The following is a 23,397-nucleotide window of genomic DNA, read 5'->3' as shown; positions in this document are numbered from 1 at the left end:
AATGTGAAAGGCAAGACTGGATGAATCCCAAGCCGGAATTAAGATTGCCGGAAGAAATATCAACAAGCTCAGATATGTAGATGATACCACTCTGATGGCAAAAAGTGAGAAAGAATTAAAGAACCTCTTATTGAGGTTAAAAGAGGAGAGCGCCAAAAATGGTCTGAAATTCAACATCAAAAAAACTAAGATCATGGCCACTGGTCCTATCACCTCCTGGGAAATAGAAGGGGAAGATATGGAGGCAGTGACAGATTTTACTTTCTTGGGCTCCATGATCATTGCAGATGGGGACAGCAGCCACGAAACTGAAAGATGGCTGCTTCTTGGGAGGAAAGTGATGACAAACCAAAAACCAGAGACATCACCTTGCCAACAAAGGTCTGCGTAGTCAAAGCTATGGTTTTTCCAGTAGTGTTGTATGGAAGTGAGAGCTGGACCATAAAGATGGCTGACCACCAAAGAACTGATGCTTTTGAATTGTGGTGCTGGAGGAGACTCTTGAGAGTCCCCTGGACTGCAAAGAGAACAAACCTATCCATTCTGAAGGAAATCAACCCTGAGTGTTCATTGGAAGGACAGACCCTGAAGCTGAGGCTCTAATAATTTGGAGTTCTCATGAGAAGAGAAGACTCCCTGGAAAAGACCCTGATGTTGGGAAAGTGTGAAGGCAAGAGGAGAAGGGGACATCAGAGGATGAGACGGATGGACAGTGCCATTGAAGCTACCAACATGAATTTGACCCAACTCCGGGAGGCAGTGGAAGACAGGACGGCCTAGCGTGCTCTGGTCCATGGGGTCATGAAGAGTCAGACGCGACTTAACGACTAAACAACAACAACGAAGCTAGACAGCAGTCTGGCTATTGTTGTCCCCTTCCCACAGGGGTAGCTACTGCTCACTTCAATTGATGGGACAGAGGATAAGACAACCAGTGGGAGACAGAGCCAGGTATTTTCATGCATGTTCTCTTATCTTTGTCACATGTACTCAGGGACAAACTCTCCTCACTGCACACATCTAGATGCAGACTTCATTAGAAGGAACTTCTCTTTTACATACATTATTGTTTTTACACTGAGGTAGGTACTAAGATTTAAGTAGGCATTCACAGACATGCACAGACACACACACCATCAGGAAGGTATTCTCTGTCACATATAGTATTGCTTTCTCTCTCACACACATACAGAAACATACCCCTACCCAGGGAATAGATCCAAAGAGTTCATTAACTTCAGGCACCTACCCAAAATATGGAATTTAAATCAATGTAGTAAGAAGGGAGAGGCGAGAATGAAGTGCTAGACAATGTTAATTAAACCTTGGAACTATTGGATGGGGGATAGAAGAAAACTGACTTCAGCAGTTCAGCCAACTTTCGTTAAAGACAGTGAGCTGCCTTTTAAAAAAATTAACATTCTTATCATTATTCATACACACAGTTTTCTCCTTCCTATATTCCACTTTTGTAAAGGCTGAATCATCAAATAACTCCAACTTTCCCACTTCTCCAAATTATTTATTTTAAACATCTTTAATAATGCTCAAAATGCATGTAATTAGAGAAAGTCTGAAAAATAAGGAAAAGTGAATTATGAAGAGGAACTATATACAGAAATATACAAAGGAACACAAATTAACACTTAGATATCAAAATGTTTTGAAAGTGAATATCAGGGATGTAGAGGGAGGGGATAAAGGAATCCACTACATCTCTTATTTTGTTAAATCTTTTTTGAAAATGTGTAATTCAGCTTCCACAGAATACTTGCCCCTTCTGCATATTGCAAAAATCGCTGATTCGTTTCTTTTTTGCCGAAGTCATCCAAGAACTTTTGTCGGTAAGCCAGAACCGTGTCAACGTGTGTCTTGTGTTTCACAGCAAGTTCTAGTGCCCTAGAAGAAAACAATAATGAGCTCATCAGGCTGAACTCAGAAACTGGCCTAATTACAAATGCTTTGGTTTTATAAAAATACATACTATATGGTGACTGTACTGGTGGAAAGTTTTTCTGACATAAAGCTAAAAGAACCCTACCATTAGTGCTGGCAATGAAGACCCAGACAAATTTTATAAACATGTTATGAGAAGTAGTTATATTTCCATTGCCCTTACATTGGTATAGAAAATTAAAATACATTTTTCTTATTCATAATTTTTAAGTATTGTAAAACAGGAATTTTTAAGCACTGCAAGTCTTACAAAGCAAAAGTAATGCTTCACATCTGTTGAAGTGAGGCAAAACATATGTAATGATCTACTGTGATCTTGCTGACCATATATTACTGGATTTCAATTGTCACGTAAAGAATTACCGTATTTTTCGCTCCATAAGATGCACCTTTCCATAAGACACACCAATTTTTTAGGAGAAGAAAATAGGAAAATATAATCTGTTTTCTTCGCTCCATAAGACGCACAGACTTTCCACCACCCTGTTTTGTGGGGAAAAAGAGCGTCTTATGGTGCGAAAAATACGGTAAATATCAGCTCACTAACAGACAGTGATCCAATATCTCTTATATAGAGAGAGAAAACCTTTGCATGAACAGAGGCTGAACTTTGGGAACATTCCCATATGCGCATCATGCAGAGCTCCCTATCCAATAAGCATTAGATTGAAAACCTCTGGCAAATATTTTTTTTTCAGTTTGGGTTTCCACTCTTAAAAACAACTGTAACTTCATATTCCTAAAATGGCAGTCTTTTTCAGTGCCAGTAGAATATTCTAAAGATTTGCACATATAACTATCAACAAATTATTTGATTAAGTAACCTTGCTAAAATGAAGTATGCATGGGGCTAGTCACTGTCTGAATGGAAGACCTGAATTGTGTGTATCCCAGTAGGATATAAATGCCTTAAATAAGTAACTTATCTACATCTGTAGCTTTTTCAAACGTTTAAAATTCTTCACATATACACATAGCAATGAAAGGTGGGCTAGCATATTGTTTCCAGTACAAATCAAGGCTTAATGAGAATAGTAGCTTGCCTAAAGCCACTTACTAAGTTTGTTGGGTAAGATGTGAAGCACCGATTTCCCAGCTCAAAAGGCTCAAACTAATGTCATTTACCTAAATCATATTTCAAAATTTGGCATCATTGCTCAAATGCAGTGGATAAAAGGGGGAAGTGGTATGTTAGGAGGTCTAATTTCCTTTCTAGTTGCTTTTCCCCCAGTTTAGGTTGCTTTCCCCCCAGCTTAGCTTGCTTTTCCTCTCACATAGTTTCCACATGTGAGAGTAAGACACATGAGATGGGCATCACACACATCTATAGACACAGACATTATATGTAAAACAATGGGCCAATGTTTTTAAAAAGATGACCAAATTCTACATCCCCAACAGGACTTTGTCTTCTGTTTCTAAAATAACAGTTCGTCAGGCCATACAATAAACAGCTTTTTAAAATATGAAGCATTTTTTCACATGGCACATGGATCTCTGCTTAGGGTAATTTAAAGTTGCCTTTGAGATCCAATCCATCATGTAAACAATATTAGCATCTGAGAAACCCAGTTTGGCTCTTCTTTAAAGCTGCATGAGGAACTAAGCGGCCAGTGACTCACATCTAGATTTTTTTAAAAAACCACAAAACCAGATTCACTCAAATATTATTTCAACACTCATTCTCAAAAAAGAAAGTATGACCTTGGGGAATGAGAGAGAAGCAAAGAGATTAAAACACACATCACCCTTACAGATATTTACACTTTTAAAATATTTTAGTTAATAAGTCAATGAAAAATCTTTAAAATTGCAATTAGCACAGAACAGTAATTTACTTGGTAAGAAATATGCTACCTTTCCCAGTTGTAAAGGTTAATATTGACTTGAATAGCTTGGTAAACAAGGCCAGCTTGAAGAAGCAGGGTTTCAGCATCTTGTACATTTCCACTGAACAGCAGAATATGAGCCAATCTAGATTCTTTTGATGGAAGATCTTTGATGGAACTGATATACTGAACTTTATCAATCTATTGTTATTTAAAAGAATGGAATATTTGCAATAAGATTAGCATATTTGAAACTACAACTACTTTGTAAAATGCTAAAAAGAAGCAAACATTTAAGGGCAATGTACTTACTTCGCCAATAGATGCGTAGGCCACTTCTGCTGTGTTCATATCCTTACTAGCTACTGCCATAGCAGCTAGACATGCCCACAATGTTTGATCCTTAAAATGCAATGGATATATTATGTTTAAGATAGCTTTTTCTCCTATACATTACAAGTATTTGTCTTGAGCCAAACAGAACTAGAGCTCTGCTGCTAACTACTAAATTCATCAAAGTCCATCTTAAAAGAGACTAAAATATCATTGTCATCACTACACTGACTCAGAATGTCTACTTTTTCTAGCCTAATACATAGCCTAGTATACAAAGATGTTCAAATGACTTGGATGGACATAACCACTTCCACTGTTTTATTTCTTTCCACAGGAGATCACTCATCTTCATCCATGAAACACAGTATAATTTTCGTAAGTTTCCCAGTTTCCCAAAGTACAGTAGTTTGCCATGTGACAGTTTGCGTCCATATTATGGGCATAAAGCAACTAAAATTAAGAATCTTAGACTCTTATTTATTGCCATGCAACTGAATGTAAAGGGTTTTTGTATGTGTCATTTCATATTTGTTCAACATTCATGTTCTTTACTCATTTTTGAGATGTTAAAAGAATTATTATATTTGTCAGCACTAAATTAAGATTCAAGTCTCGCTTCATTGACTTGGGTAGCTCTTCTGAAAACAATCTGAAAGCAAAATTTAGGCTAAAAGTATTCAGATGTTAAGTACATGTAGATCAAAGACGTTCTAGAACCAGGAAATTGATCGTATTGGCTGGCAACATTCCATACTGATGTTCAAAGCACAACAAAAATCAAATCTCAGACATCAGAATTAGTTAAATAAAACAGAATCTAATGTATTCTCGAAGGCTTTCACAGCCGAGATACCATGGTTATTGTGGGTTTTTCGGGCTGTTTGGCTGTGTTGTGGAGGTTTTTTCTTTGTAACATTTCACCAGTTTCTGTGGACAGCATCTTCAGAGGACAGGAGCTAGAACCGTGTTCTGGTGTAGTTTGTGGGATTGTTGAATATTTGTAGCTGTGGGATCAGGTTTTTGTTCTTTTCAGGAGATTGGGTGACTCCTGTGATCAGGGTGGTGTTGTTTTTTTGTTATGGATATATTGTTGTGATAAGGGGGGATGATCTGTCATTGTGACTGATGGGTGTTGTTCACTAGTCTTTTGTATGCAGTGATCTGGAACACAGACAAAATTCTAGCTCCTGTCCTCTGAAGATGCTGGCCACAGAGACTGGCAAAATGTTAAGAAGAAAAACCTCCAGAACATGGGCAAACAGCTCGAAAAACCTACAACCAAAACAGTCTGTTTTCCCCTAAATTTCTTCTTTCCACTGTAGCTAGTGTCTTAAAGGATTTGTCTCCTTAATATGAAAAATGTACAGGTACCCTTCTTAGCAAACATCACAAAATAATCCCAAACCTATGAAAATATTTTTACTAGTTTGCACTCAGATAAACACCAGTACAAGTGGGGTGTCTGGTCATTCCCCGCTTCCCCTCGTGCTCAGCCCAACTAATTTAATAACACTACCCAATATTCAGCCTTATCAAGTGAAGGTGTAGGGACAAAGTATCCTTCTCACCATCATTTCTATGAATCTAATTCATTAAATCTAATGATTCTGACTAGTGAGTTAAATACATATTTATGTGTTCTATGGGGTCAAAGCTATAACCCTCCACACTTGTGCAATATTAGACATTTAGGAAATGTTTGCCGGTTTTAGAATTTTTGCTGTAATAGACATTTTAAAAATATAAAATAATAAAGCACACAAATCACAAGTTAAAATAAACAAAGACAGAAGTTAAGTATCTTTGATCAACTTTCATTTCCTTTTTGTCTTAAAACAAAATGGAATTCTGAAACATGGTTAGAGCTTAATCGATTTTAAGGGAATTGCCCTACCTCTTCTCCTGAGCTTTTTAAAATACTCTGACAACTAAGCAGAACACCTCTGAATTACAATTCAATAAGAGGTATCTTAACTCCTCAATGAAAATGTCTTACCTGGAGAACAGTTTTCTCTTGTAAAGTGTGAATTTTCCATTAATTGTATTTTTAGTGGTTAAACCCCAGGTTTTAAAAATACATTTATACATATTTAGTTTATTTAAGTCACTTGGTTATAAAAATGTCATTAGGAATGTTAGATCCTACTATATAACAGTTTCAACAAGGGCACTACATGTTAGAGAAGGAAAATACATGTTCTATTCACATTAATCACCTAAATGAATTGAAGAATGACAGGCTACTCACCTATAACTGGTTCTTTGAGTGGTCATCTATGAATTTACACAATTGGGTTCTACGTCTGTACAAACACTCTGCATGGAACCTTCCAGAGCTGTAGCCTCAAGGCTTCTCCACCCACTTTTTTTTTCACTGCACATGCTCTACTAGTTTACCTCAGTCCCCATGTGACTGCAACAAAATTATATTGCATTCGGCACTTATCCATGAATGCCCACATTAAAATTTATCAGTTAGTCTTTAAGGTGTTACAACATTTTTATTTTTTATTTTTATTTTGTTTTGCCAGACATGCTAGCACAGACTAACACGGCTACCGCTTCTAAAACTAAAAGTATGGTTGGTGATATCAGTGGTTGAGAAATATCAAATCAAGACACTACCTTTGGGAAGAAAGATATGTCTGCATCTAACATTATTTTATTTTTGCTTAATTGTATGTAAGAATATCACACCTCAATAAACAAATTTCACTTTTTTTGGTAGAATAGCAATTATGAATGCTATTTTGAAAGTCATTACAATGTTGTATTGTAAATAAATGAAGTAGTTGAGATCGGGGAATGAGTTGAAGCAATGCTGTTCATCCTTGTGTCAATCAAGACAAAAGTGTGGTTTTGTTTTTTTGGAGGGTCTTTTTTTTAGGATAATGGATGTTTGTATTTACCATGTCTACTCCATGGACTACATTATTGTGGTGTTAAACAATCTGAGCTCTTGGACATGTCTAATGGTGATTTGCTTCTCTGGTATGGGTCATTTCTTCTTGCGGTGTTTGTTGTTGTGTAATCAAACCCATTCTCTTCGCTTTTTTCCTTTTTTAGGAGATCTTCCATAAAATCACCTATTTTATGTTAAAGAGAATATCCCCATCAAAAGGAAGGTCCTCTGTTTTTTGATTAGCCAACAACACCCATCAATCACGGTGACAGATCATCACCCCCCCTTATCCAACAAAACACCCATAATCACAGGAAACACCCAATTTCCTGAAAAGAACAAAAACCCTGATCCCACAGCTACAAACACTCAACAATCCCACACACTACACCAGAACATGGACAGAATTCTAGCTCTTGTCCTCTGAAGATGCTGGCCACAGAGACTGGTGAAATGTTAGGAAGAAAAACCTCCAGAACACAGCCAAACAGCCTGAAAAACCCACAACAATAATCAGATTCCAACTGTGAACGCCTTTGGTTTCATGGTTGTGAATATTAAGGTTAAAACCTGAATTGAAGATGGGTTATGTAGTTGTGGAGAATTATAAAATGAATCCATATTGGTTCTGTGTTAGAATGATTTTGTATGGTGGGAATATATTCTCCAAGAGGCGATGGAAAAGTTCCATGTAATCAGCCATGTTAGGAGACGATAAGGAGTAAAGACACAACATGTTGTCTGGATCTAGACCCGAGACGAGGAGATGGAAAACAACACCTGGACTTCTCATGGGAAAAGGAGGCGTGATGTGAATGGACTGTCCTTAACACCATTAGTCAACACCTCGAGGGATGAAGGAGAAGGGTGGTGCCAAGAAGATAGAAAATGGCGGATTGTGCCACATGGACAGAGTTCCCAGATTTCAGATACCTGATTCCAGTTTCCAGATTCTAGGGAGCCATTTTGTATTCTAAGATGTAGATGGTAGAAGGAGATAGAGGGGGGCTAACCCTTGCCTACCCTTAAAGAAGCTTTTTAGAATTTTAGTATATTTTTGCTAGTTGAATTTTGTTATGATTTTAACTGCAATACCTTTTGGAAATATAACTTATGCTTTGCTTATGCAACAAACTGAATATCTTTAAAGACTTTATTTTTCAATAAAAAGTTATTTTTAAAATCTTTAAGAATGGTCTTTTGAACAGCAAGTCTGCTGAGCCTGCTTCCAGAATAGTTGTTAAGCCACAGAATGCTACAGAGTCCTTTTTGCCTGAGCTTTGATCTTGCAGACTCCAAAGCTTATTTATTTATGTTTTCTCTTTTGTTTTCTCTTGCTAAACTTAATTAAGTACTGTACAAACAAGTGTCTTTTTAGAACAGACTTGTGATAAGGGGTTTGTGTTACGTCCTGGCTGAGTCACCTGGACTCTGCTCAGATATTTATTTGTTTGTTTGTTTGTTTCATTTATAGCCCACCCATCTGGTCATATAGACTACTCTGGGCGGGTAACAACATAACATACTGTACAACAATTTGCAATTTAAAATGACAATATATTACTTTGAAAAAACCCACTATGATCCAAGATGGAAGAAACACACACACACACACACACACACACACACACACACACACACACACACACACACACACACACACACACACACACACACACACACATTCAGACAGTCGATTGAGGGAAGGCTTGTTTGAACAATCAGGTTTTCAATTGGCATTTGAAGATGTATTTTGGAGTACACAGACACCCAGACACTCTCTGTTCGGGAATCGAGCAGTCCTTAACTGGATACTAGGTTCTGACATACAATTTATGAGTAGTCTACTCATGTTTAATTGTAATAATTTTGCCATTCACTTCAATCATTGTATGATTCAGTTGAAATCATTGTATGATTTAATCTCTTCAGATGGAGGCAGTGGTGCAATATCTCCTACAAGGTCAAGATACAAAGGTTGACCGAATTATCACTTTGTTCATTTTATGAATCTGAAGTATAATTTTGTTTCTTTGTTTTCTTCAGGTGGTTCTTGTGGTTTTGATTATTTTGATGTTGGTATTGTGTTGGATGTTGACTCTGAAACCTGATATTATGTAAGTGCTGGAGTAAGTATAAAGCTTAGATTCCATGGTTGCAAAAACCTGAAATTTATTTTATTTATTTATTTATTTAATTTATACCCCGCCTATCTGGTCATTACGACCACTCTAGGCGGCTTCCAGACAATATAAAAGAAAACATATACAAATACAATAAACAATAAACGGTAGACAAATTCTTCAAGATGGAAAGTAATAGAGAAAAAGTGAAGAAGAAAGAAATTAAGTGTTGAGTGGAGGGAAGGCCTGCTTAAACATTCAGGTTTTTAGTTGGGTCTTAAAAATGCCCAGCGACGGGGCAGCACAAATCTCTGGAGGGAGATTGTTCGAGAGGTGAGGGGCCACTGCTGAGAAGGCCCGATTTCTTGTTTTTTCCTTTTGTGCCTCCCTTGGCATCAGGCCCCTCAGCCTCACCTCCTGATTCAATCGAGTGATATGGGTAGATCTTGGTTTGAGTAGGTATTCCGTCAAATAGTGCTACTACATTGCAATATAGTCCTCCATCTTCTCTGGGTTTAGCACAATGCAAATTGATTCAGAATTTCCCAACTACATGACGCTATTGTATGGGGAAATGCACTTTTTTTGAGGAAACATTTCCTTTTTATATACCCATTTGGAGGTTGATTATTTTAAATTGTGCTGTTTTTTGACCCATTTTGATGGTGTGAATGCTCATGTCATTGTATTCTGTGTGCTGGGGAGTTTGAGTGATGTGTTTGAAGTAGAGATGAGGGTATTTGTATAATAAGTATACCCACACACATGTGGAACTGAGGGTCTGACCCCATGGGGCCAGAGAGTCCACTCACGGATGTGCTAATGCCGTGGGGTCCATGCCGCTGTCCTATTGCTCCAGAGATCATGATCACCAAGCCACACTTCGACCTGGCAGAGAGGCTTGTCATCCCGCCTCCTGCCAGAAGTGGCTTGGTGATCGTAACCTCCAGAACGATAGGACATCAGTGCAGACCCCACGGTGTTAGCGCATTGGTGAGTGGACTGTTGTTATCTCCACCTGTGCGGCGGTATTGGTATATGAAAACCCCCATCTCTAGTTTGAGGTGGTGAAGACTGCTATCCCATCAGGGAATCAGGAATTATGCCTGCTGTTTTGAACTGTCTCCCTTTATAATTTTTCAGATTGAGTCACTTAAACTTTACCACATTACATAATGTGGGGCTTTCCATCTGCAACACTAATGCAGTGCTATTCCACTCAGAATAGAAAAGAGGAAAAAATTCTTGACAAAACAGTTATGGGCAAAGATGGAATACAGGCAGAGTCAGGACAGATGTAGTCCTATGCACCAAATATATTTGGTTCAACTGAGGCTGCCCCATTGGATGGGAACAGTGACACAATGAGCATGTGATATGAATCAATACAATAATACCCTGACAAAACTCTCAAATTATTTGGACAATGTAGTCGCACCCTGACTGTGAGATTGTTGCTTCCGTAAGTGTTGTCAATGTCATGCTTCATTTCAAAGTCGATATGGGTTGTTTGTAACTATTAGGATCAGAAGTCTGATTTTTTGTTTGTTTGCTTGTTTTGGTAGCAATTTCGATAGTGACTCAGACCTATCCAGTGAATGGATAGATTCTGATTAATTTTATCTGTTTTAATCTTGCTATTTGTAGGGGGGAAGGAGAGTTCCAATTGCCTTCTTGCTTAGCAGCAATCTTTCTTTTGAGATGGCCTTATTCAATCCAGGTGTCAAAGGAATCAGTCTGATTGAGATGAACTTATTTGATCCTGATGTTAAGAGGATCTGTCTGTTTGAGATGGGCTTCTGCAATGCTGATGTTGCAGGGATTCATCTTTTTGAGATGGGCTTCTGCAACCCAATGTCTTGGAGAGCTGTCCTTTTGAGACAGGTTTCTCCCATCCAATATTGAAAGAATATGTCTTTCAAGTGTAGAGTACTTCCTCTGTAGATGTCCAGCCATATTTTTGTATAAATATGATTATGGGTAGAAAAATGGTGCAAAGTATGGATCTGAATGAATGTGAGAATCTGTTGAGGGAGATCTAGATCAGTTACAAACTCGGTAGCATGGTGAATACTGGCATGATGGCAATCTTGTGCATATCCTCGATCTCAGTTCTCTCCTCCGTATTGCAAGTTTTGGAAGAGGTGTTAGAACTTGTGAGGCTGATATGGAGTTGGGAGCTTAGGTGAAAGACAGTGGTGTACTTTGTACAGATGAAATACGTAGCTCTCCATCTGAAAGCAAATGGATATTTTGGTTTTCTTCCTGTTGGTATCTATAGAATCATCTATCTATCTCCAGGGTCACTGTATCCTGCACTTGACACCTTAAAGGCTTATCTTTCTTTTTAGACTTTTTTTGCTTGTCTGAGTCAGTAGCATTTTTATTTTGAAAGTCAGTTTTTGTTGCTGACTTTGATACCACTTTTGTGGTTGATGGATCAGTATAGTCCTTTGAAGTTATGTTTTCTTGAGTTGATAATTTTTAAGGAGCGGATTCCATTAATTTTTGTTGGTTTGGAACCTATTTTATAGGTAACTGTTTGGCTATGGTGTTTTTATTGAAAGAATCTGTAGCTTTTAAGGATTTTCCTAACCCCCCCCCCCTTTAGAGGGGACTGATGATTTTTCAAAGTCACTTTAGCAAAACCCTGCAGATAGTACAGCTTTTAACTAAATGACCTTCTCCTAAACAAAATAAACACTGGTCATGTTGAATTTGCTTGCAGAATTTTGGATCCATAGCCAGAACAGTATTTCATTGAGGCCGCTGAGGCCATAAACCCTAAAAATTCAACTCTGGATAAGAAATAGTGGAGAGAAGAGGAGGGAGAGAATAAGGACAAACTTTAAACCCTTTTTAAGGTAAATAATGAAGAATTAAGGGAAAGCTGATGAAAGATACGTTAAGAGGTTATTTACAAAGGAGTGTTTTACTTTTTGCAGTACAGAACAAACCAAGAGGGTTGTTGCCCTGGCAGACAAAAAGGGATGGAGATAAATGGCCACAACATGTGGAGGAAGAACAAACGGAAGAACCCTCAAGGCTAAAGCTCTGGAAAGTTCCACACAGAGTGTTTGTACAGGCGCAGAATCCAATTGTGGGAATCATAGAGACCATGATGAACCAATAATTCAAGAATGTATATGCTGAACAGACACATAAGAATTTTCCATTAATTTAAGACATGATAAAATTAAAGGCAAAACATTTTTGTATCTTTTTGCTCAACTCAGTTTTAGAAGACTTTTCAGAATGTTCTCAGTTGTAATATAGTCTCTATTTGTGATATGGAGAAGTAATGAAATAGTCACACATCATCAAGTAACAAATGTGCCCAAAGTACTTTTATCTCTCTCTTTAAGTCTCTTATCTTTCTACAATTCTTTTTTTTCTATCTGTTGAAGAGCCCTACTAACTAGTAGACACTTGAGAAGCAAGCAGAGGACTGTAGAAACAGAAAATGAACAAAATAATAAAAAATACGGTCAATTAAATAATAACGGTATCAGTCAGTCTGCTTTTAAACAATACATGATATAATTTATGTATTTATTTATCATACCAGTTTCAAGTATATGTAAATCTAATGGGATTATAATCCAGTCATAGTTAAACTTAGTCACATTTAGAAATATCTGGGTACATTTGTGCAAAATTATCTGCCAGGGAAGCAAATGGACAAAGTACCACCAGTAAAGGTAATGTTATAAAAGTGGCATTTCAAAACTAATGCTGACAACATTTTTATTGCTAAAATGTTTGTTTATTTATCACTGTTCTCTCCGTAGAGTTCTTATGTGCTTCCACCACTGTCTCCAAAAGAAGTGCCTATACACCTTCAATAAAAATAGCTTTAGAAGAAATGATTCCTGTGATCAGATATCAAGTAATTTTGGACTATAACTCCTCAAAGCCCTACGCAACATAAGCAGTGGCAAAGTCTTCTGGAAGCTGCAGCCGAACCTTGGGAACAACTGTTTTCTATATGTAGCCAAAAACTCTTCAGTCATTTTCCTATAGATTTCTTTCATAATCAAAGTACATCTATCAAGAAAAATTTTCTTAGCAGGAGGATTCTAGCTTCTTTTTAAAGTTGTTTGCTTCAAACACTAAAAGCATTTTTCCAACTTCTAACAATACTTCTAAATCTCAATGATTTATGGGAGACTGGAAGCTTCCTTATGTGATTATTCCACAGGGGGATTCACATTTAAAGAAACTTATCTGGTCTCTATGACCTGAAACAGATATGTAAGGAGGAGGTTTGAGTGAAGCAAAGGGAACTGTCAATACTCATTCACTTTGCTTTCTGTAAAAGCTTCTACAGTGAAGTTGTACAGAAATCCATGTGAAAATCATTAGCTATGTATAGCCTATGTTGCTGGTTATGCATGAGTATGTTTTGCTATTAAAAATTCTGTATTTTGTGGGATTTACAGTCTGTTTAGGGAAGTACCAGATTGCAGAAGGTAGTTTTGAAATTACAAAATGAGCACTTCTCAAGAGTCAAATGTACGGTTAGGGGTCAACAGTGAAGGAATCCTGTAAATCCTACTGCTTATGTCTGAACTAAAGATTTACAGACTAAACTAATACTTGCTAATTCAACCAACTAAATATTTTAAATATTTCATTTTTAGCACAAACAAGAACTTAAACTTTCTATTTCTAATATTTAACATTGATCAATTATTTTTCATATCTAACATAGATAGCCGCCTAGAGTGGTCGAAATGACTAGATAGGCGGGGTATAAATACAATAAATAAATAAACAAACAAACAAACAAACAAGCATTCTAAGTTCTGAACATTTGGTCTTCACTTGCAAGAGCTTTTTGTAGAGGGGCAGGTAAGATAAATACCTGACTTGTTTACTGTATACTGTACGTAATACAAAATTGTTTCTTTCCCTACAAACCAGACGAACAAACTGTGCTAATAAAACTTTTCTTGAAACTAAAAAACCAAAAGAATCTAGAAACATCTAATGAAATTCAGCCAAAAGGAAAGTCAACGTATCAAGATGTGATTAAAAATGGATTTTATTCACTCAAAAAAAAATCAGCTGCAGAAATAATGAGTTTCAATAACTTTTAAAGAGTAATTTGAGCATTTTTAAATGAATTATTCTTTTCTACGTCCTGAGACTTGACATTTGTAGACTGCAAGGAGTGAGAATAGTCAGTATAAGCTCTCTTCAAGTGTTAGGCCTAAAACTGTAAAGGACTCTAATAGTGGTGGGAGACTCAGGGACATGTTAGCCTTGACCCCACATCCTCATTCTTCTCAAAAGACAAGGCAGTCCTTTGCATCTTCAGTCTGAAGGTCTGCAGAAGTACTGACAAGTGTGCTTAGGTGAACACACAACACTCTCATATTCAACAACCCTGATAAGGAGGTCTCAATCATGGAACTGCTGCATTCAGCTGAATGTACTCAGACAATATCTCAGCAGACCTTGACACACAAAGATCTGCCATATATCTGGATAGGGTGGAGTAGGGGAAGATGGCACTTAAATGTACTTCCCCCATCCCCATCATTATTACAGCCCTTCATCATTTCAGTGTTTATTTATTTATTTGAAATTTCTTAGCAGGGTGAATCTGATTTAAATATGGTGGATCGTGATTAAGTCATAATTTAAATTTCAAAAATGTGGGGGTTTTTTTGACGATTGAAATAAAAATAGTTTTTCATTAAATTGTGTCTGAAATGAATTTGATCTTTTAAAAAATCACTGATTTTTATCCTACCTTTCTCCTTCAAAAAGGAACTAAGAATTGCATTACTGTAACTCTTCCCCTTAAAAATATTTACAAGGCTACTGGCTTTTACACACACACAATATAAACAGTGTTATCATTTCTGTTAAATCTACATTTAAACAGCCCACAAGGTACACAGGATAGCATCTAGCAGTTAGGAGCAGGGCTGTTAGCAGGGAGAAACTTTTAATAGGAATAGGCATTGCTACTTGTCTCAGACAAACAGCCAACACCACTCTCAAGTCTACTGCATTTTTAAAAAGTGTGTCAAACTGCATTTTCTAAAAAGAATTCAAATCTGTGCATTCATTACTAATATTACACCGTTAAAATATGTACTCATTTATAATAATTGGAATTTTAAGACATGCAGACAAGAAAAGGTTTGCAGCATATTAACAAGGAACGAGCTGTATATAATTTTAAAATGTATTAAGAATTAATATAGTTACAACAATCACTTATTCTGTGACAAAAAGACTTGAGGGACTCTTGCATTGTTCTAAATGAGAGGCCTCTTTTAATATATCACAAACCAATCCTGCAAAGTCAGAAGAGCTTAAAAATCACTTTGAAATGGAGCACAAAGGGAATTTTCCAGTGAAGTGGCCAGGGCAGGACACAAAGGCCCTTCTGACTGTGAACACATCCAGCTTTTAAATTCATTTCAGATTTTGTTCCTGAATCCGTTCATTGAACAAGAAAAAAGAGATGAGAAACAAAAATATATATTTTCAAATACACTAGTTAAAATTAGTGTGCCAGCTATGCCTGTTCCTGGAAAGGTCTGATCTGGCCATGGTGCCATAAACCTTAGTTACATCCCAGTTGGACTACTGTAACACACTCTGCATGGGACTGCCTTTGAAAAGTGTTTGAAAACTTCAGTAGGTCTATGATGCTGCTAGACCCTGTCCTGACTGGCAATGGTTACAGGGTGAACTGAAAATCCTTGTTACAATCTGTAGCTACCCAATTTATTTCTGAACACAATTCAAAAGGCTGGTTTAAACTTCTAAAGCCGCAAATGATTGGGTCCAGGCTATTTGAAGAACTGTATCTCTCCATGCCAGCCATACCAGGCTTTAAGATCTTCAGGGGAGATCTTTCTCTCAGTCTTTTTGTTAGATGCCTGGCTACGGAACTCCCTTCTACAGAAGACCAGGCTGTCTCCCTTTGTTTGGTTCATCCACCAGTAGGAGAATTGTTCTTTTATCCTTTTTTGCATGTATGCTTTTAACTTGTTTTAACAGTTTTTATTTTGTGCCTTTCAATAATTAATATATTTAACTATTAAATAATTTGATTTTTATATTTGTAATTCTCTTAATATTTGCATTTTAAACTTTCTAAGCCATGCTAAGTCTCTCTACAGGGAAAGGGATGGAACAGAAAATAAGTGAGTGAGCAAGTAAGTAAATACTGTAATAGAAGAGATTAAGAAGTGTAAATAGCAGATGATATTGACACACAACAGACTACATAGCACTAACACAGAGATGGGAACTAATCCTTGCTACAAAACCAGATACCAGTTCTGTCTCCACATCTATTCTGGCAAAACAATTACAAGCCGCAACACCATCACACACAAGATCAGAGGTGTGTTAATTATTCCTCTGTTAATATGACCTATGCCATCCTTTGCAAACAATGCTGTTTGCACTCTACAAATGACAAACATGTTAATCTCTACACAAGATAATTAATCAACATTAATCTGACATCAGAAATGGCAACACACAAACCCTGTTTCAGTACATTTCAATCTACCTGGTCACTTTCGAAATGTCCTGAAAGTGGTTGTCTTTGAGGGGAAAAATACTACAAAACTAGACTTGAAAGAAAAACAACTAAGATAAATTATATAAGGATACTGGAGACCCACTCAAAAGGACTAAATCTCAAACAAGGCTTCCTAACCAAGTATGACTTCCCAGTTTGCCACTTGTGTCAACAATGCTATTCTTATTTTGTAGACTCATAGACTAGTAATTCAAATTATTTGCACTCTGATAGTCCTATTACTTTACTAATAAGCCACTGTCACTTCATTATCTGTATCCTCACCTGGTCATGGGTCCATGTATACATGTAGAAGTCATATAGCCTCACTCTGATGGTGGTTAGTCTGATGGTGGGGTCTTTATGGTGGCACAACATTTTTGTTTTTTGATTCTTTTTTTGGTCTGACAGCCAATGAAAAATTAGACTTGATAAAAAAAGTTAACACCACAGTGCTCTGTTCAAGGCAATATAGAAGAAAACTGAAGGGAGAGGATAGAGCAACTGCCAACTGATGAAGAACACTGGTCACATGATTCCCTGATGGTTGTGTTCCATGCTTTGTGGATTTGGACACTATACTGAATTGAGAAGTAATAGATCACAGCTGTTGTGTATGCAAACATCAAAAATACTTATTCTGTTAAAAACATATTTTTACCTTAACAAAGCGACATAATCTGATGGCATCTTCCCATTTTGAGTTGTTTGCATATTCATGAAGTATAGCTGGATAAGGTGAAACGCTAATGTGAATAAGTGAGCCATCAGCTCTCCGGATAGTTACTTGACTTCCAACAAAACTCACAATCTGAGGATTTTTACTAAATTCACTGTTGAGAAAAATTATTACAATCAGAATATACTAGCATTAGTATAGTCAATAGAAGTTATAACTGTGTTGAAATAAAAGACCAAACAATCACAGTAAGAGGGTATATTTTCTAAAACACTATTTACACTCTGTTTGATACTCATTGACCAAGGGAAATAGTTTTCATATATGTGCCCTCCAGATCCTCAACCATGGCTATAAAGGACAGCTTGCAATCATCAAATAGATCATCAAGTGGCATCTTCTCTGACTGCATATATTGCACATTGCAAATACATACTGTAGTTGTAGGAGCTAAACTGGCAAATGTATTATTGGTAGAAACCAAATAGATATAAAATAATAGATGTAAAATTGTTTAGTACCTTGCATCCTTTTCATACAGAGTTTTGGACAAAAGATCTTTGTCTACATATACTGCACTAGGATAGAACCAAATTAGAAAACGTGTATCTTGAAGTCCACAAAGTATGTTGCATGTGTCATTCCACGCCACAGTGTGCACCATTGTTCCTTAGCAGAGAGAAGCAGAAAATATTTGCTCAAGCATAATGTACTATAATATAAACACTAGTATCTTCAGCTCTTCTTTGCCAGTAAATGATTCTCATTAATATAGTTGTGTATTTTATGAAAAAATGTTTATATTTTACTTCTCATAACTTATGTTTTGAGTCCTGAGAGATTAAAGTACAGCAAACAAGTACATGACCTATTTTTTCCAAGCTCACTGATCTCTGGCCTGTATGCAGTTATGCCTCATTCTTCCTATAGGGTCTCGGAGCCCTCAGTATGCACCATACAGTATGCACCATAACACCATGTGGTCTCCTTGAGTACCTAGCATTCTAGATGACAAAACACTCATTCTCCTCTTATTCATGCTTTGAAGCCGGAAAGTATTTTTATATGTCATGCTAGCTGGATAGCTCAGTACCTGTCTGCAGTGCCAAAAGTGAGGAGTTCAATTCCCCACTACAGTATGTTTCCCTGGCGAAGAGCCACCCTATGTAGCCTAGGGTAAGCTGCAGAGTCTCAGAATAATTCCAGAGGAAGGGAATGGTAAACAACTTCTAAACATTTTTTATCCAGAAAACCCTGGACAGGGTCGCTGTGAGTGAAAATCTATATATACATGCACTGTTCTTATCCTAATTGTATGACTGATGTTCTATTGGTTAATTTTAACTCACTTTTTGGAGTTGCTATTTAAATTTTAGTTAGTAAGTCACAGTTGGGGAAATATGTATAACCTATACAGTATTTTAAACAGAGTTCTAAAGAATATCTCTGCAACCCTAGTGGGTATCTTAAAAATAATATATGCATAAAGCATGAGCTGCTTGTTACATGTAGATTCACTTGCTGCTCATGGTTTTGATGTCAGCGCTGAAGGCCTCCTCAAATGGCACTGCTGACTAATGCAGAGGTGAAGATGATCATAGACAGGACTGGAGTCATAAGGACTTTTAAGACCCCAGGCAATTTATAGACGATCTCAATCCTGCCTGAGGCAGGTATTGTTGCCAACAACATAAGTGAGAGTGTGCTTTCCAAAAGAAAGGATTTCAGCTTCAAGCTTCAGTTCCACTGCATTTGAGCTGAAGGAGTTAAAAGCACCTTTCAAGTGAAGTTTTTATGTCCCTCCTCTACACAAAAAGGGCACTATCCATTGCAGTCTGTGGCAGGGTTACGTCAACACTCTATACAATATTTAAATAAAGCCCTAGGGGCCATGAAATGTGGAGTGAAGATTTTCTAATTAATGATCCAGCATTTCTTTTTTACTGTATCTATGAACTATAAGAACAACAGCCTGAAAGTAAGAACAATGATCTCTACAAATTGATTTGAAATAAGGCTCTCAGAGGAGAACTATCTGACGTGGGTCTGTTCTGCCAGAAGAAATAAAACTGAAGGAAAGGAGTCTTGGAGCATGTGCTGAAATAGGAGGAGAGAAGACCAATTATCAAAAAGGTCTCAGTCTGGAAAAGTCAGAAAGGGCTCTGCAAAAGACAGATCCATTTGTTAAAAGTAAGGTAAAGCTAAATGTTCCCCTTGACATTTAGTCCAGTTGTGTCCAACTCTAGGGCATGATGCTCATCCCTGTTTCCAAGCCATAGAGCCAGCGTTTGCATGAAGACAGTTTCCATGGTCATGTGGCCAGCACGACTAGACACAGAACGCCGTTACCTTCCCGCCGAGGTGGTACCTATTTATCTACTTGCATTTTTACATGCTTTCGAACTGCTAGGTTGGCAGGAGCTGGCACAAGCAACAGGAGCTCACTCCATCGCGTGGATTCTATCTTACGACTGCAGGTCTTCTGACCTTGCAGCACAGAGGCTTCTGCGGTTTAACCCGCAGCACCACCACGTCCCTGTATTCATTAAAGACCACTAGAAAAACAAGCAGGAGAGTGTTACTGCACTTGTATCCTGCTTATGAACTTTTAATAGGCATCTCACCAGTCTGGTCCAGCACAAATTTTTTATGTTCTTAACGAAATGGGAAGCAATCACTTGTTACCATTTTTCATTTGACATTTTAATTTCTAAATTATTGGAGCACCACGGGAATGAGACATACTGCAAATATGATGACAAACCAAATCTTAAATGGAAAGCAAAAGGAGGATGTATGTACAAAATAAAATCCTGTCCAAGCACATTTCACATTCATGCTTAAAAAGCAATTTGAAAGAAATACACACACTTGATCTTAGCCAAAAGGCTGAGAAGCAATACAATATAGTGCAAATTGAACAGAATGAATTGTATTTCTCTTTTGCTAATAGGGGAAGGAGATGCAGGAGGATAAGACTGTATTGAAGAAAGCTAATTCTTACCTATTTTAATAATTTTCTGTTCTTTCCCAAATCTCTTCACAGAAGTTATATAAAGATCTCTATTTTTGTCAATAAATGCTATTTTCCTTTCATTTGTAAGACCCTTCTGGTCTAAGGCAATTTCCATTATTTCTGTCTATAAACAACATATAAATGATATTCTTTAACATATGAGCAACAAATTACAACAAATAAGCATGGTATGTATGAACTAGTTTATTTTCTCAGTTTTTATGGAGAGCTGTACATAATGTATCTGTACTCCTTCTATTATCATAAAAACAAACAAATCCAGTGAGTTGTATCAGTTATTTCAATCCGACAGATATTTAAACCTTGTGTCCAAATTCCATATTGGTGCCCCTGGATTCATCTCGTCTGGATGCCCAGGATTTTGGTGGTGGCCAGGAGTGCATTTGAAGAATTAAAACTAGTGTGCAGCTGTGCCCACTCCTGGAGAGGTCTGATCTGGCCAGTGACACATGCCGTAGTTACATCTGGGCCAGATTACTGTAAGGCTCTCTATATGAGACTGTCTTTAGAAAGTTCTTTGAAACTTCAGTGAGTCCAAAACATTGCAGTTAGATTGCTAACTGAGGCTGGATATAGGGATCATATAACCAACCTATTACAGCAGCTTCCCTGGCTGCCAATCCATTTCTGGGCACAATTCAAAGTGCTGGTTTTAAGATATTAGGGGAGGTGTTTCTTTTGGTTCCACCATCCTCACAAGTGTAGACAGGTGCTTGATGGGGACATAGGAGAAGGCCTTATGTTGCTGCTCCCAGACTCTGGAACTCCATCCCACATGAGAACAGGCTGGCCCCATCTTTGTTGTCCTTCTGCAAGTAGGCAAAATGTTTCTCTCCAAGCAGGCTTTTCTTTAATGACTGACTAATGGGACCAAGTGTAAAGGCCCAAACAAGAAAGAAAAAAGGAGAGAAGGAGAAAAGGGGAAGAAAAAAGGCTAAGGAAAGCAAGGTGGGAGGTAAGCGAAGCCTGTGCCAACACAGTTGGTTGGAGGAAGGTGGTGGAGAAAAGTGGTGAAAGTGATGCTTTAACAGGGCTAAAGGTTTTTGTGGGGGGCAAGGGAAGGGATCTCCTAGGCACTGTAGCACAACTTTATTGTATCATTGGCACCAAGCCTCTTTAAGAAATGGTTTGTGGACAAGGAAGTGGTTTGGTTTGCTTCTGTGGCAGTGTGCTTGATGGAGGGAGTGGTCTGCTGGCAGTCTCCTAACCTTTTAAAAAAAATTGAACTGCCCAGGAAACACTGAACTCATACTGGTTTTTTTTTTTCTTATTGAGTGTTTTTACTGCCTTTTGAATTGGTTGGAAGATAAGCAAGGTATTACTGCTCTTAGTTAGAGACTGCAGATTGTGGTATCCTGGCTGGAGAAGCATCTCTGTGTAGCCTTTGATACTGATATACACTGGGAGTTTAGTGTGGTGAATGCAACATGTTCAAACTTTGGGTTGTTTGTTTGTTTACTATATTGGTCAGAGTACCGAGGTTTAGGGAGAGATGAGTGGCAGGAGAATGCGATTGTGGTAGCACTGGTGGAGCCAGGAAGAGAAAAATGTCTTGTGTGGGGTGGGTACATACTCTTGTACCGACCAAGGTCTAAGAGAAGTTAAGAGTTTGCTGTTCTACCATCTGAGTGTAGAAGAGGGAAGCATGGCAAGTCCTGGCACATATAGCCAACAAGCTCTTCTCTTGCACATCCTCGCCACCACTACCTTCTCCGCTGCTGGGTATATCCAGAGCCCATACCATTTCTGGGTTATCATCAAGAGGTTCAAAGAGCTAGCTTTCTTTGAGGTTAACATGCCCCTTCTGAACTATCCTACACCCCTTCTGAACTACCCTACTCTGCTTCTAGAGATGGGAGAGAGAGGGTAGGAGAATGAAGATAAGTTCCCTCTCAGTTTCAGCTCAGATTTGCTGCCCCTGCTCTCAGTCTAGGAAAGAATAAAATAAAGATCTTCTAAGTTTACAGAAAAATAAGACTTCTATATCTGCACACTGTTTGTTTGGTAGGTCAAATACTAAGTCTTCTTGTTGATCCTTTCTGTGTAGCCTTTGTGGGTGAAAGGGAATGGTGTGTGATGAGACTTTGGTTTCATCAAGCCAGATGATGAGTGGGCCATTTGACAGTAACCAGCTGAACCAAAAGGAAAGGAAGGAAATTTGTATAATGTGTATAAGGAAAGCCAGTCAAATTCTGCGCCTGCTCACCTATTTCTTAGGCCAACCTCTTCTCTTGCATTCCAGAGATTACTGTTTCAAGCAGAGTGGGTCTTCTTCTCTTGTCTCTGTAACTGTATGGTCTGAGAAGACCTTATTCATGTGGATGGCAGGTACAAGCAATGTCACATGCAGTATAGCAAAGATTGGGTAGTGAGTTAGGGAATCACTACCAAACAAAGAAGGCATCAAGCTTGTTGTATGGTATACTGTGTATATACTTACAATGACAATAAATTATATATTATTATATTAAGCTTGCCATAAGCACTGAAAATGATTCAATGACGATGACAAACGTAATATAAAATAGTGCCTTCTACATAGATTGTGAGAGCAGTCCCTTTTGTATTAAAGGAAAGGATTAGTAATGAAAAGCACGCTTACTAAGAAAGACAATAATGCTGGGACAAGTTGAAGGCAGTAGGAAAAGAGGAAGATCTAATATGGGATAGCCTGACTCAACAAGAAAATCAAAGTTTGCAAAATACCACTGTTGATGATAGGACGATTTTGAGGTCACTAATTCTCAGGATCACTAGAAGTGCAAAACAACTTGATGGCACATTATAACTACCAGTGATATCAATAAACAATTCAATGAAGAGAGCTATTTTACAGAAATACTTTACAGTTGTTTAAAATTATTAAAGCTTCAAGCATATGTACACTCAACTGAGAATAAGTCTGCTGTAAGTACACAAATTTCATTATGAAATACAATGTTTTAATAAACATGTCATTTTCCACAGCCTCTTATAA

At 37.6% G+C, this 23,397-nt stretch overlaps 1 protein-coding gene, 1 long non-coding RNA gene and 1 pseudogene across 9 annotated transcripts in view; 1 reads left to right on the top strand and 2 right to left on the bottom strand.

Moving 5' to 3' along the window:
• Nucleotides 1-23,397, bottom strand: part of IFT80 (intraflagellar transport 80) — a 122,328-nt gene that overhangs the window by 5,646 nt on the left and 93,285 nt on the right. For all 8 annotated transcript variants that reach the window (XM_078389040.1, XM_078389046.1, XM_078389045.1 and 5 more), the window contains 6 exons: nt 20,388-20,523; nt 17,905-18,052; nt 17,366-17,537; nt 4,098-4,187; nt 3,814-3,986; nt 1,776-1,899 (listed from right to left, as the gene is read on the bottom strand). In XM_078389040.1, the coding sequence (XP_078245166.1) occupies nt 1,776-1,899; nt 3,814-3,986; nt 4,098-4,187; nt 17,366-17,537; nt 17,905-18,052; nt 20,388-20,523 (843 nt within the window). The remainder of the gene's footprint in view (nt 1-1,775; nt 1,900-3,813; nt 3,987-4,097; nt 4,188-17,365; nt 17,538-17,904; nt 18,053-20,387; nt 20,524-23,397) is intronic.
• On the top strand, nt 9,007-12,175 carry LOC144587784 (uncharacterized). Its single transcript, XR_013542927.1, has 2 exons — nt 9,007-9,140; nt 12,092-12,175. It is a non-coding gene; the product is annotated as an uncharacterized LOC144587784 (long non-coding RNA).
• On the bottom strand, nt 20,171-20,284 carry LOC140706240 (U2 spliceosomal RNA; annotated as a pseudogene).

This window comes from Pogona vitticeps, chromosome 3, assembly GCF_051106095.1.
Source record: "Pogona vitticeps strain Pit_001003342236 chromosome 3, PviZW2.1, whole genome shotgun sequence".
Taxonomy (NCBI): Eukaryota; Metazoa; Chordata; class Lepidosauria; order Squamata; family Agamidae; genus Pogona; species Pogona vitticeps.
The sequence above is the reverse complement of the archived record's forward strand: the minus strand, read 5'-3'. Positions and strand labels throughout refer to the sequence as shown.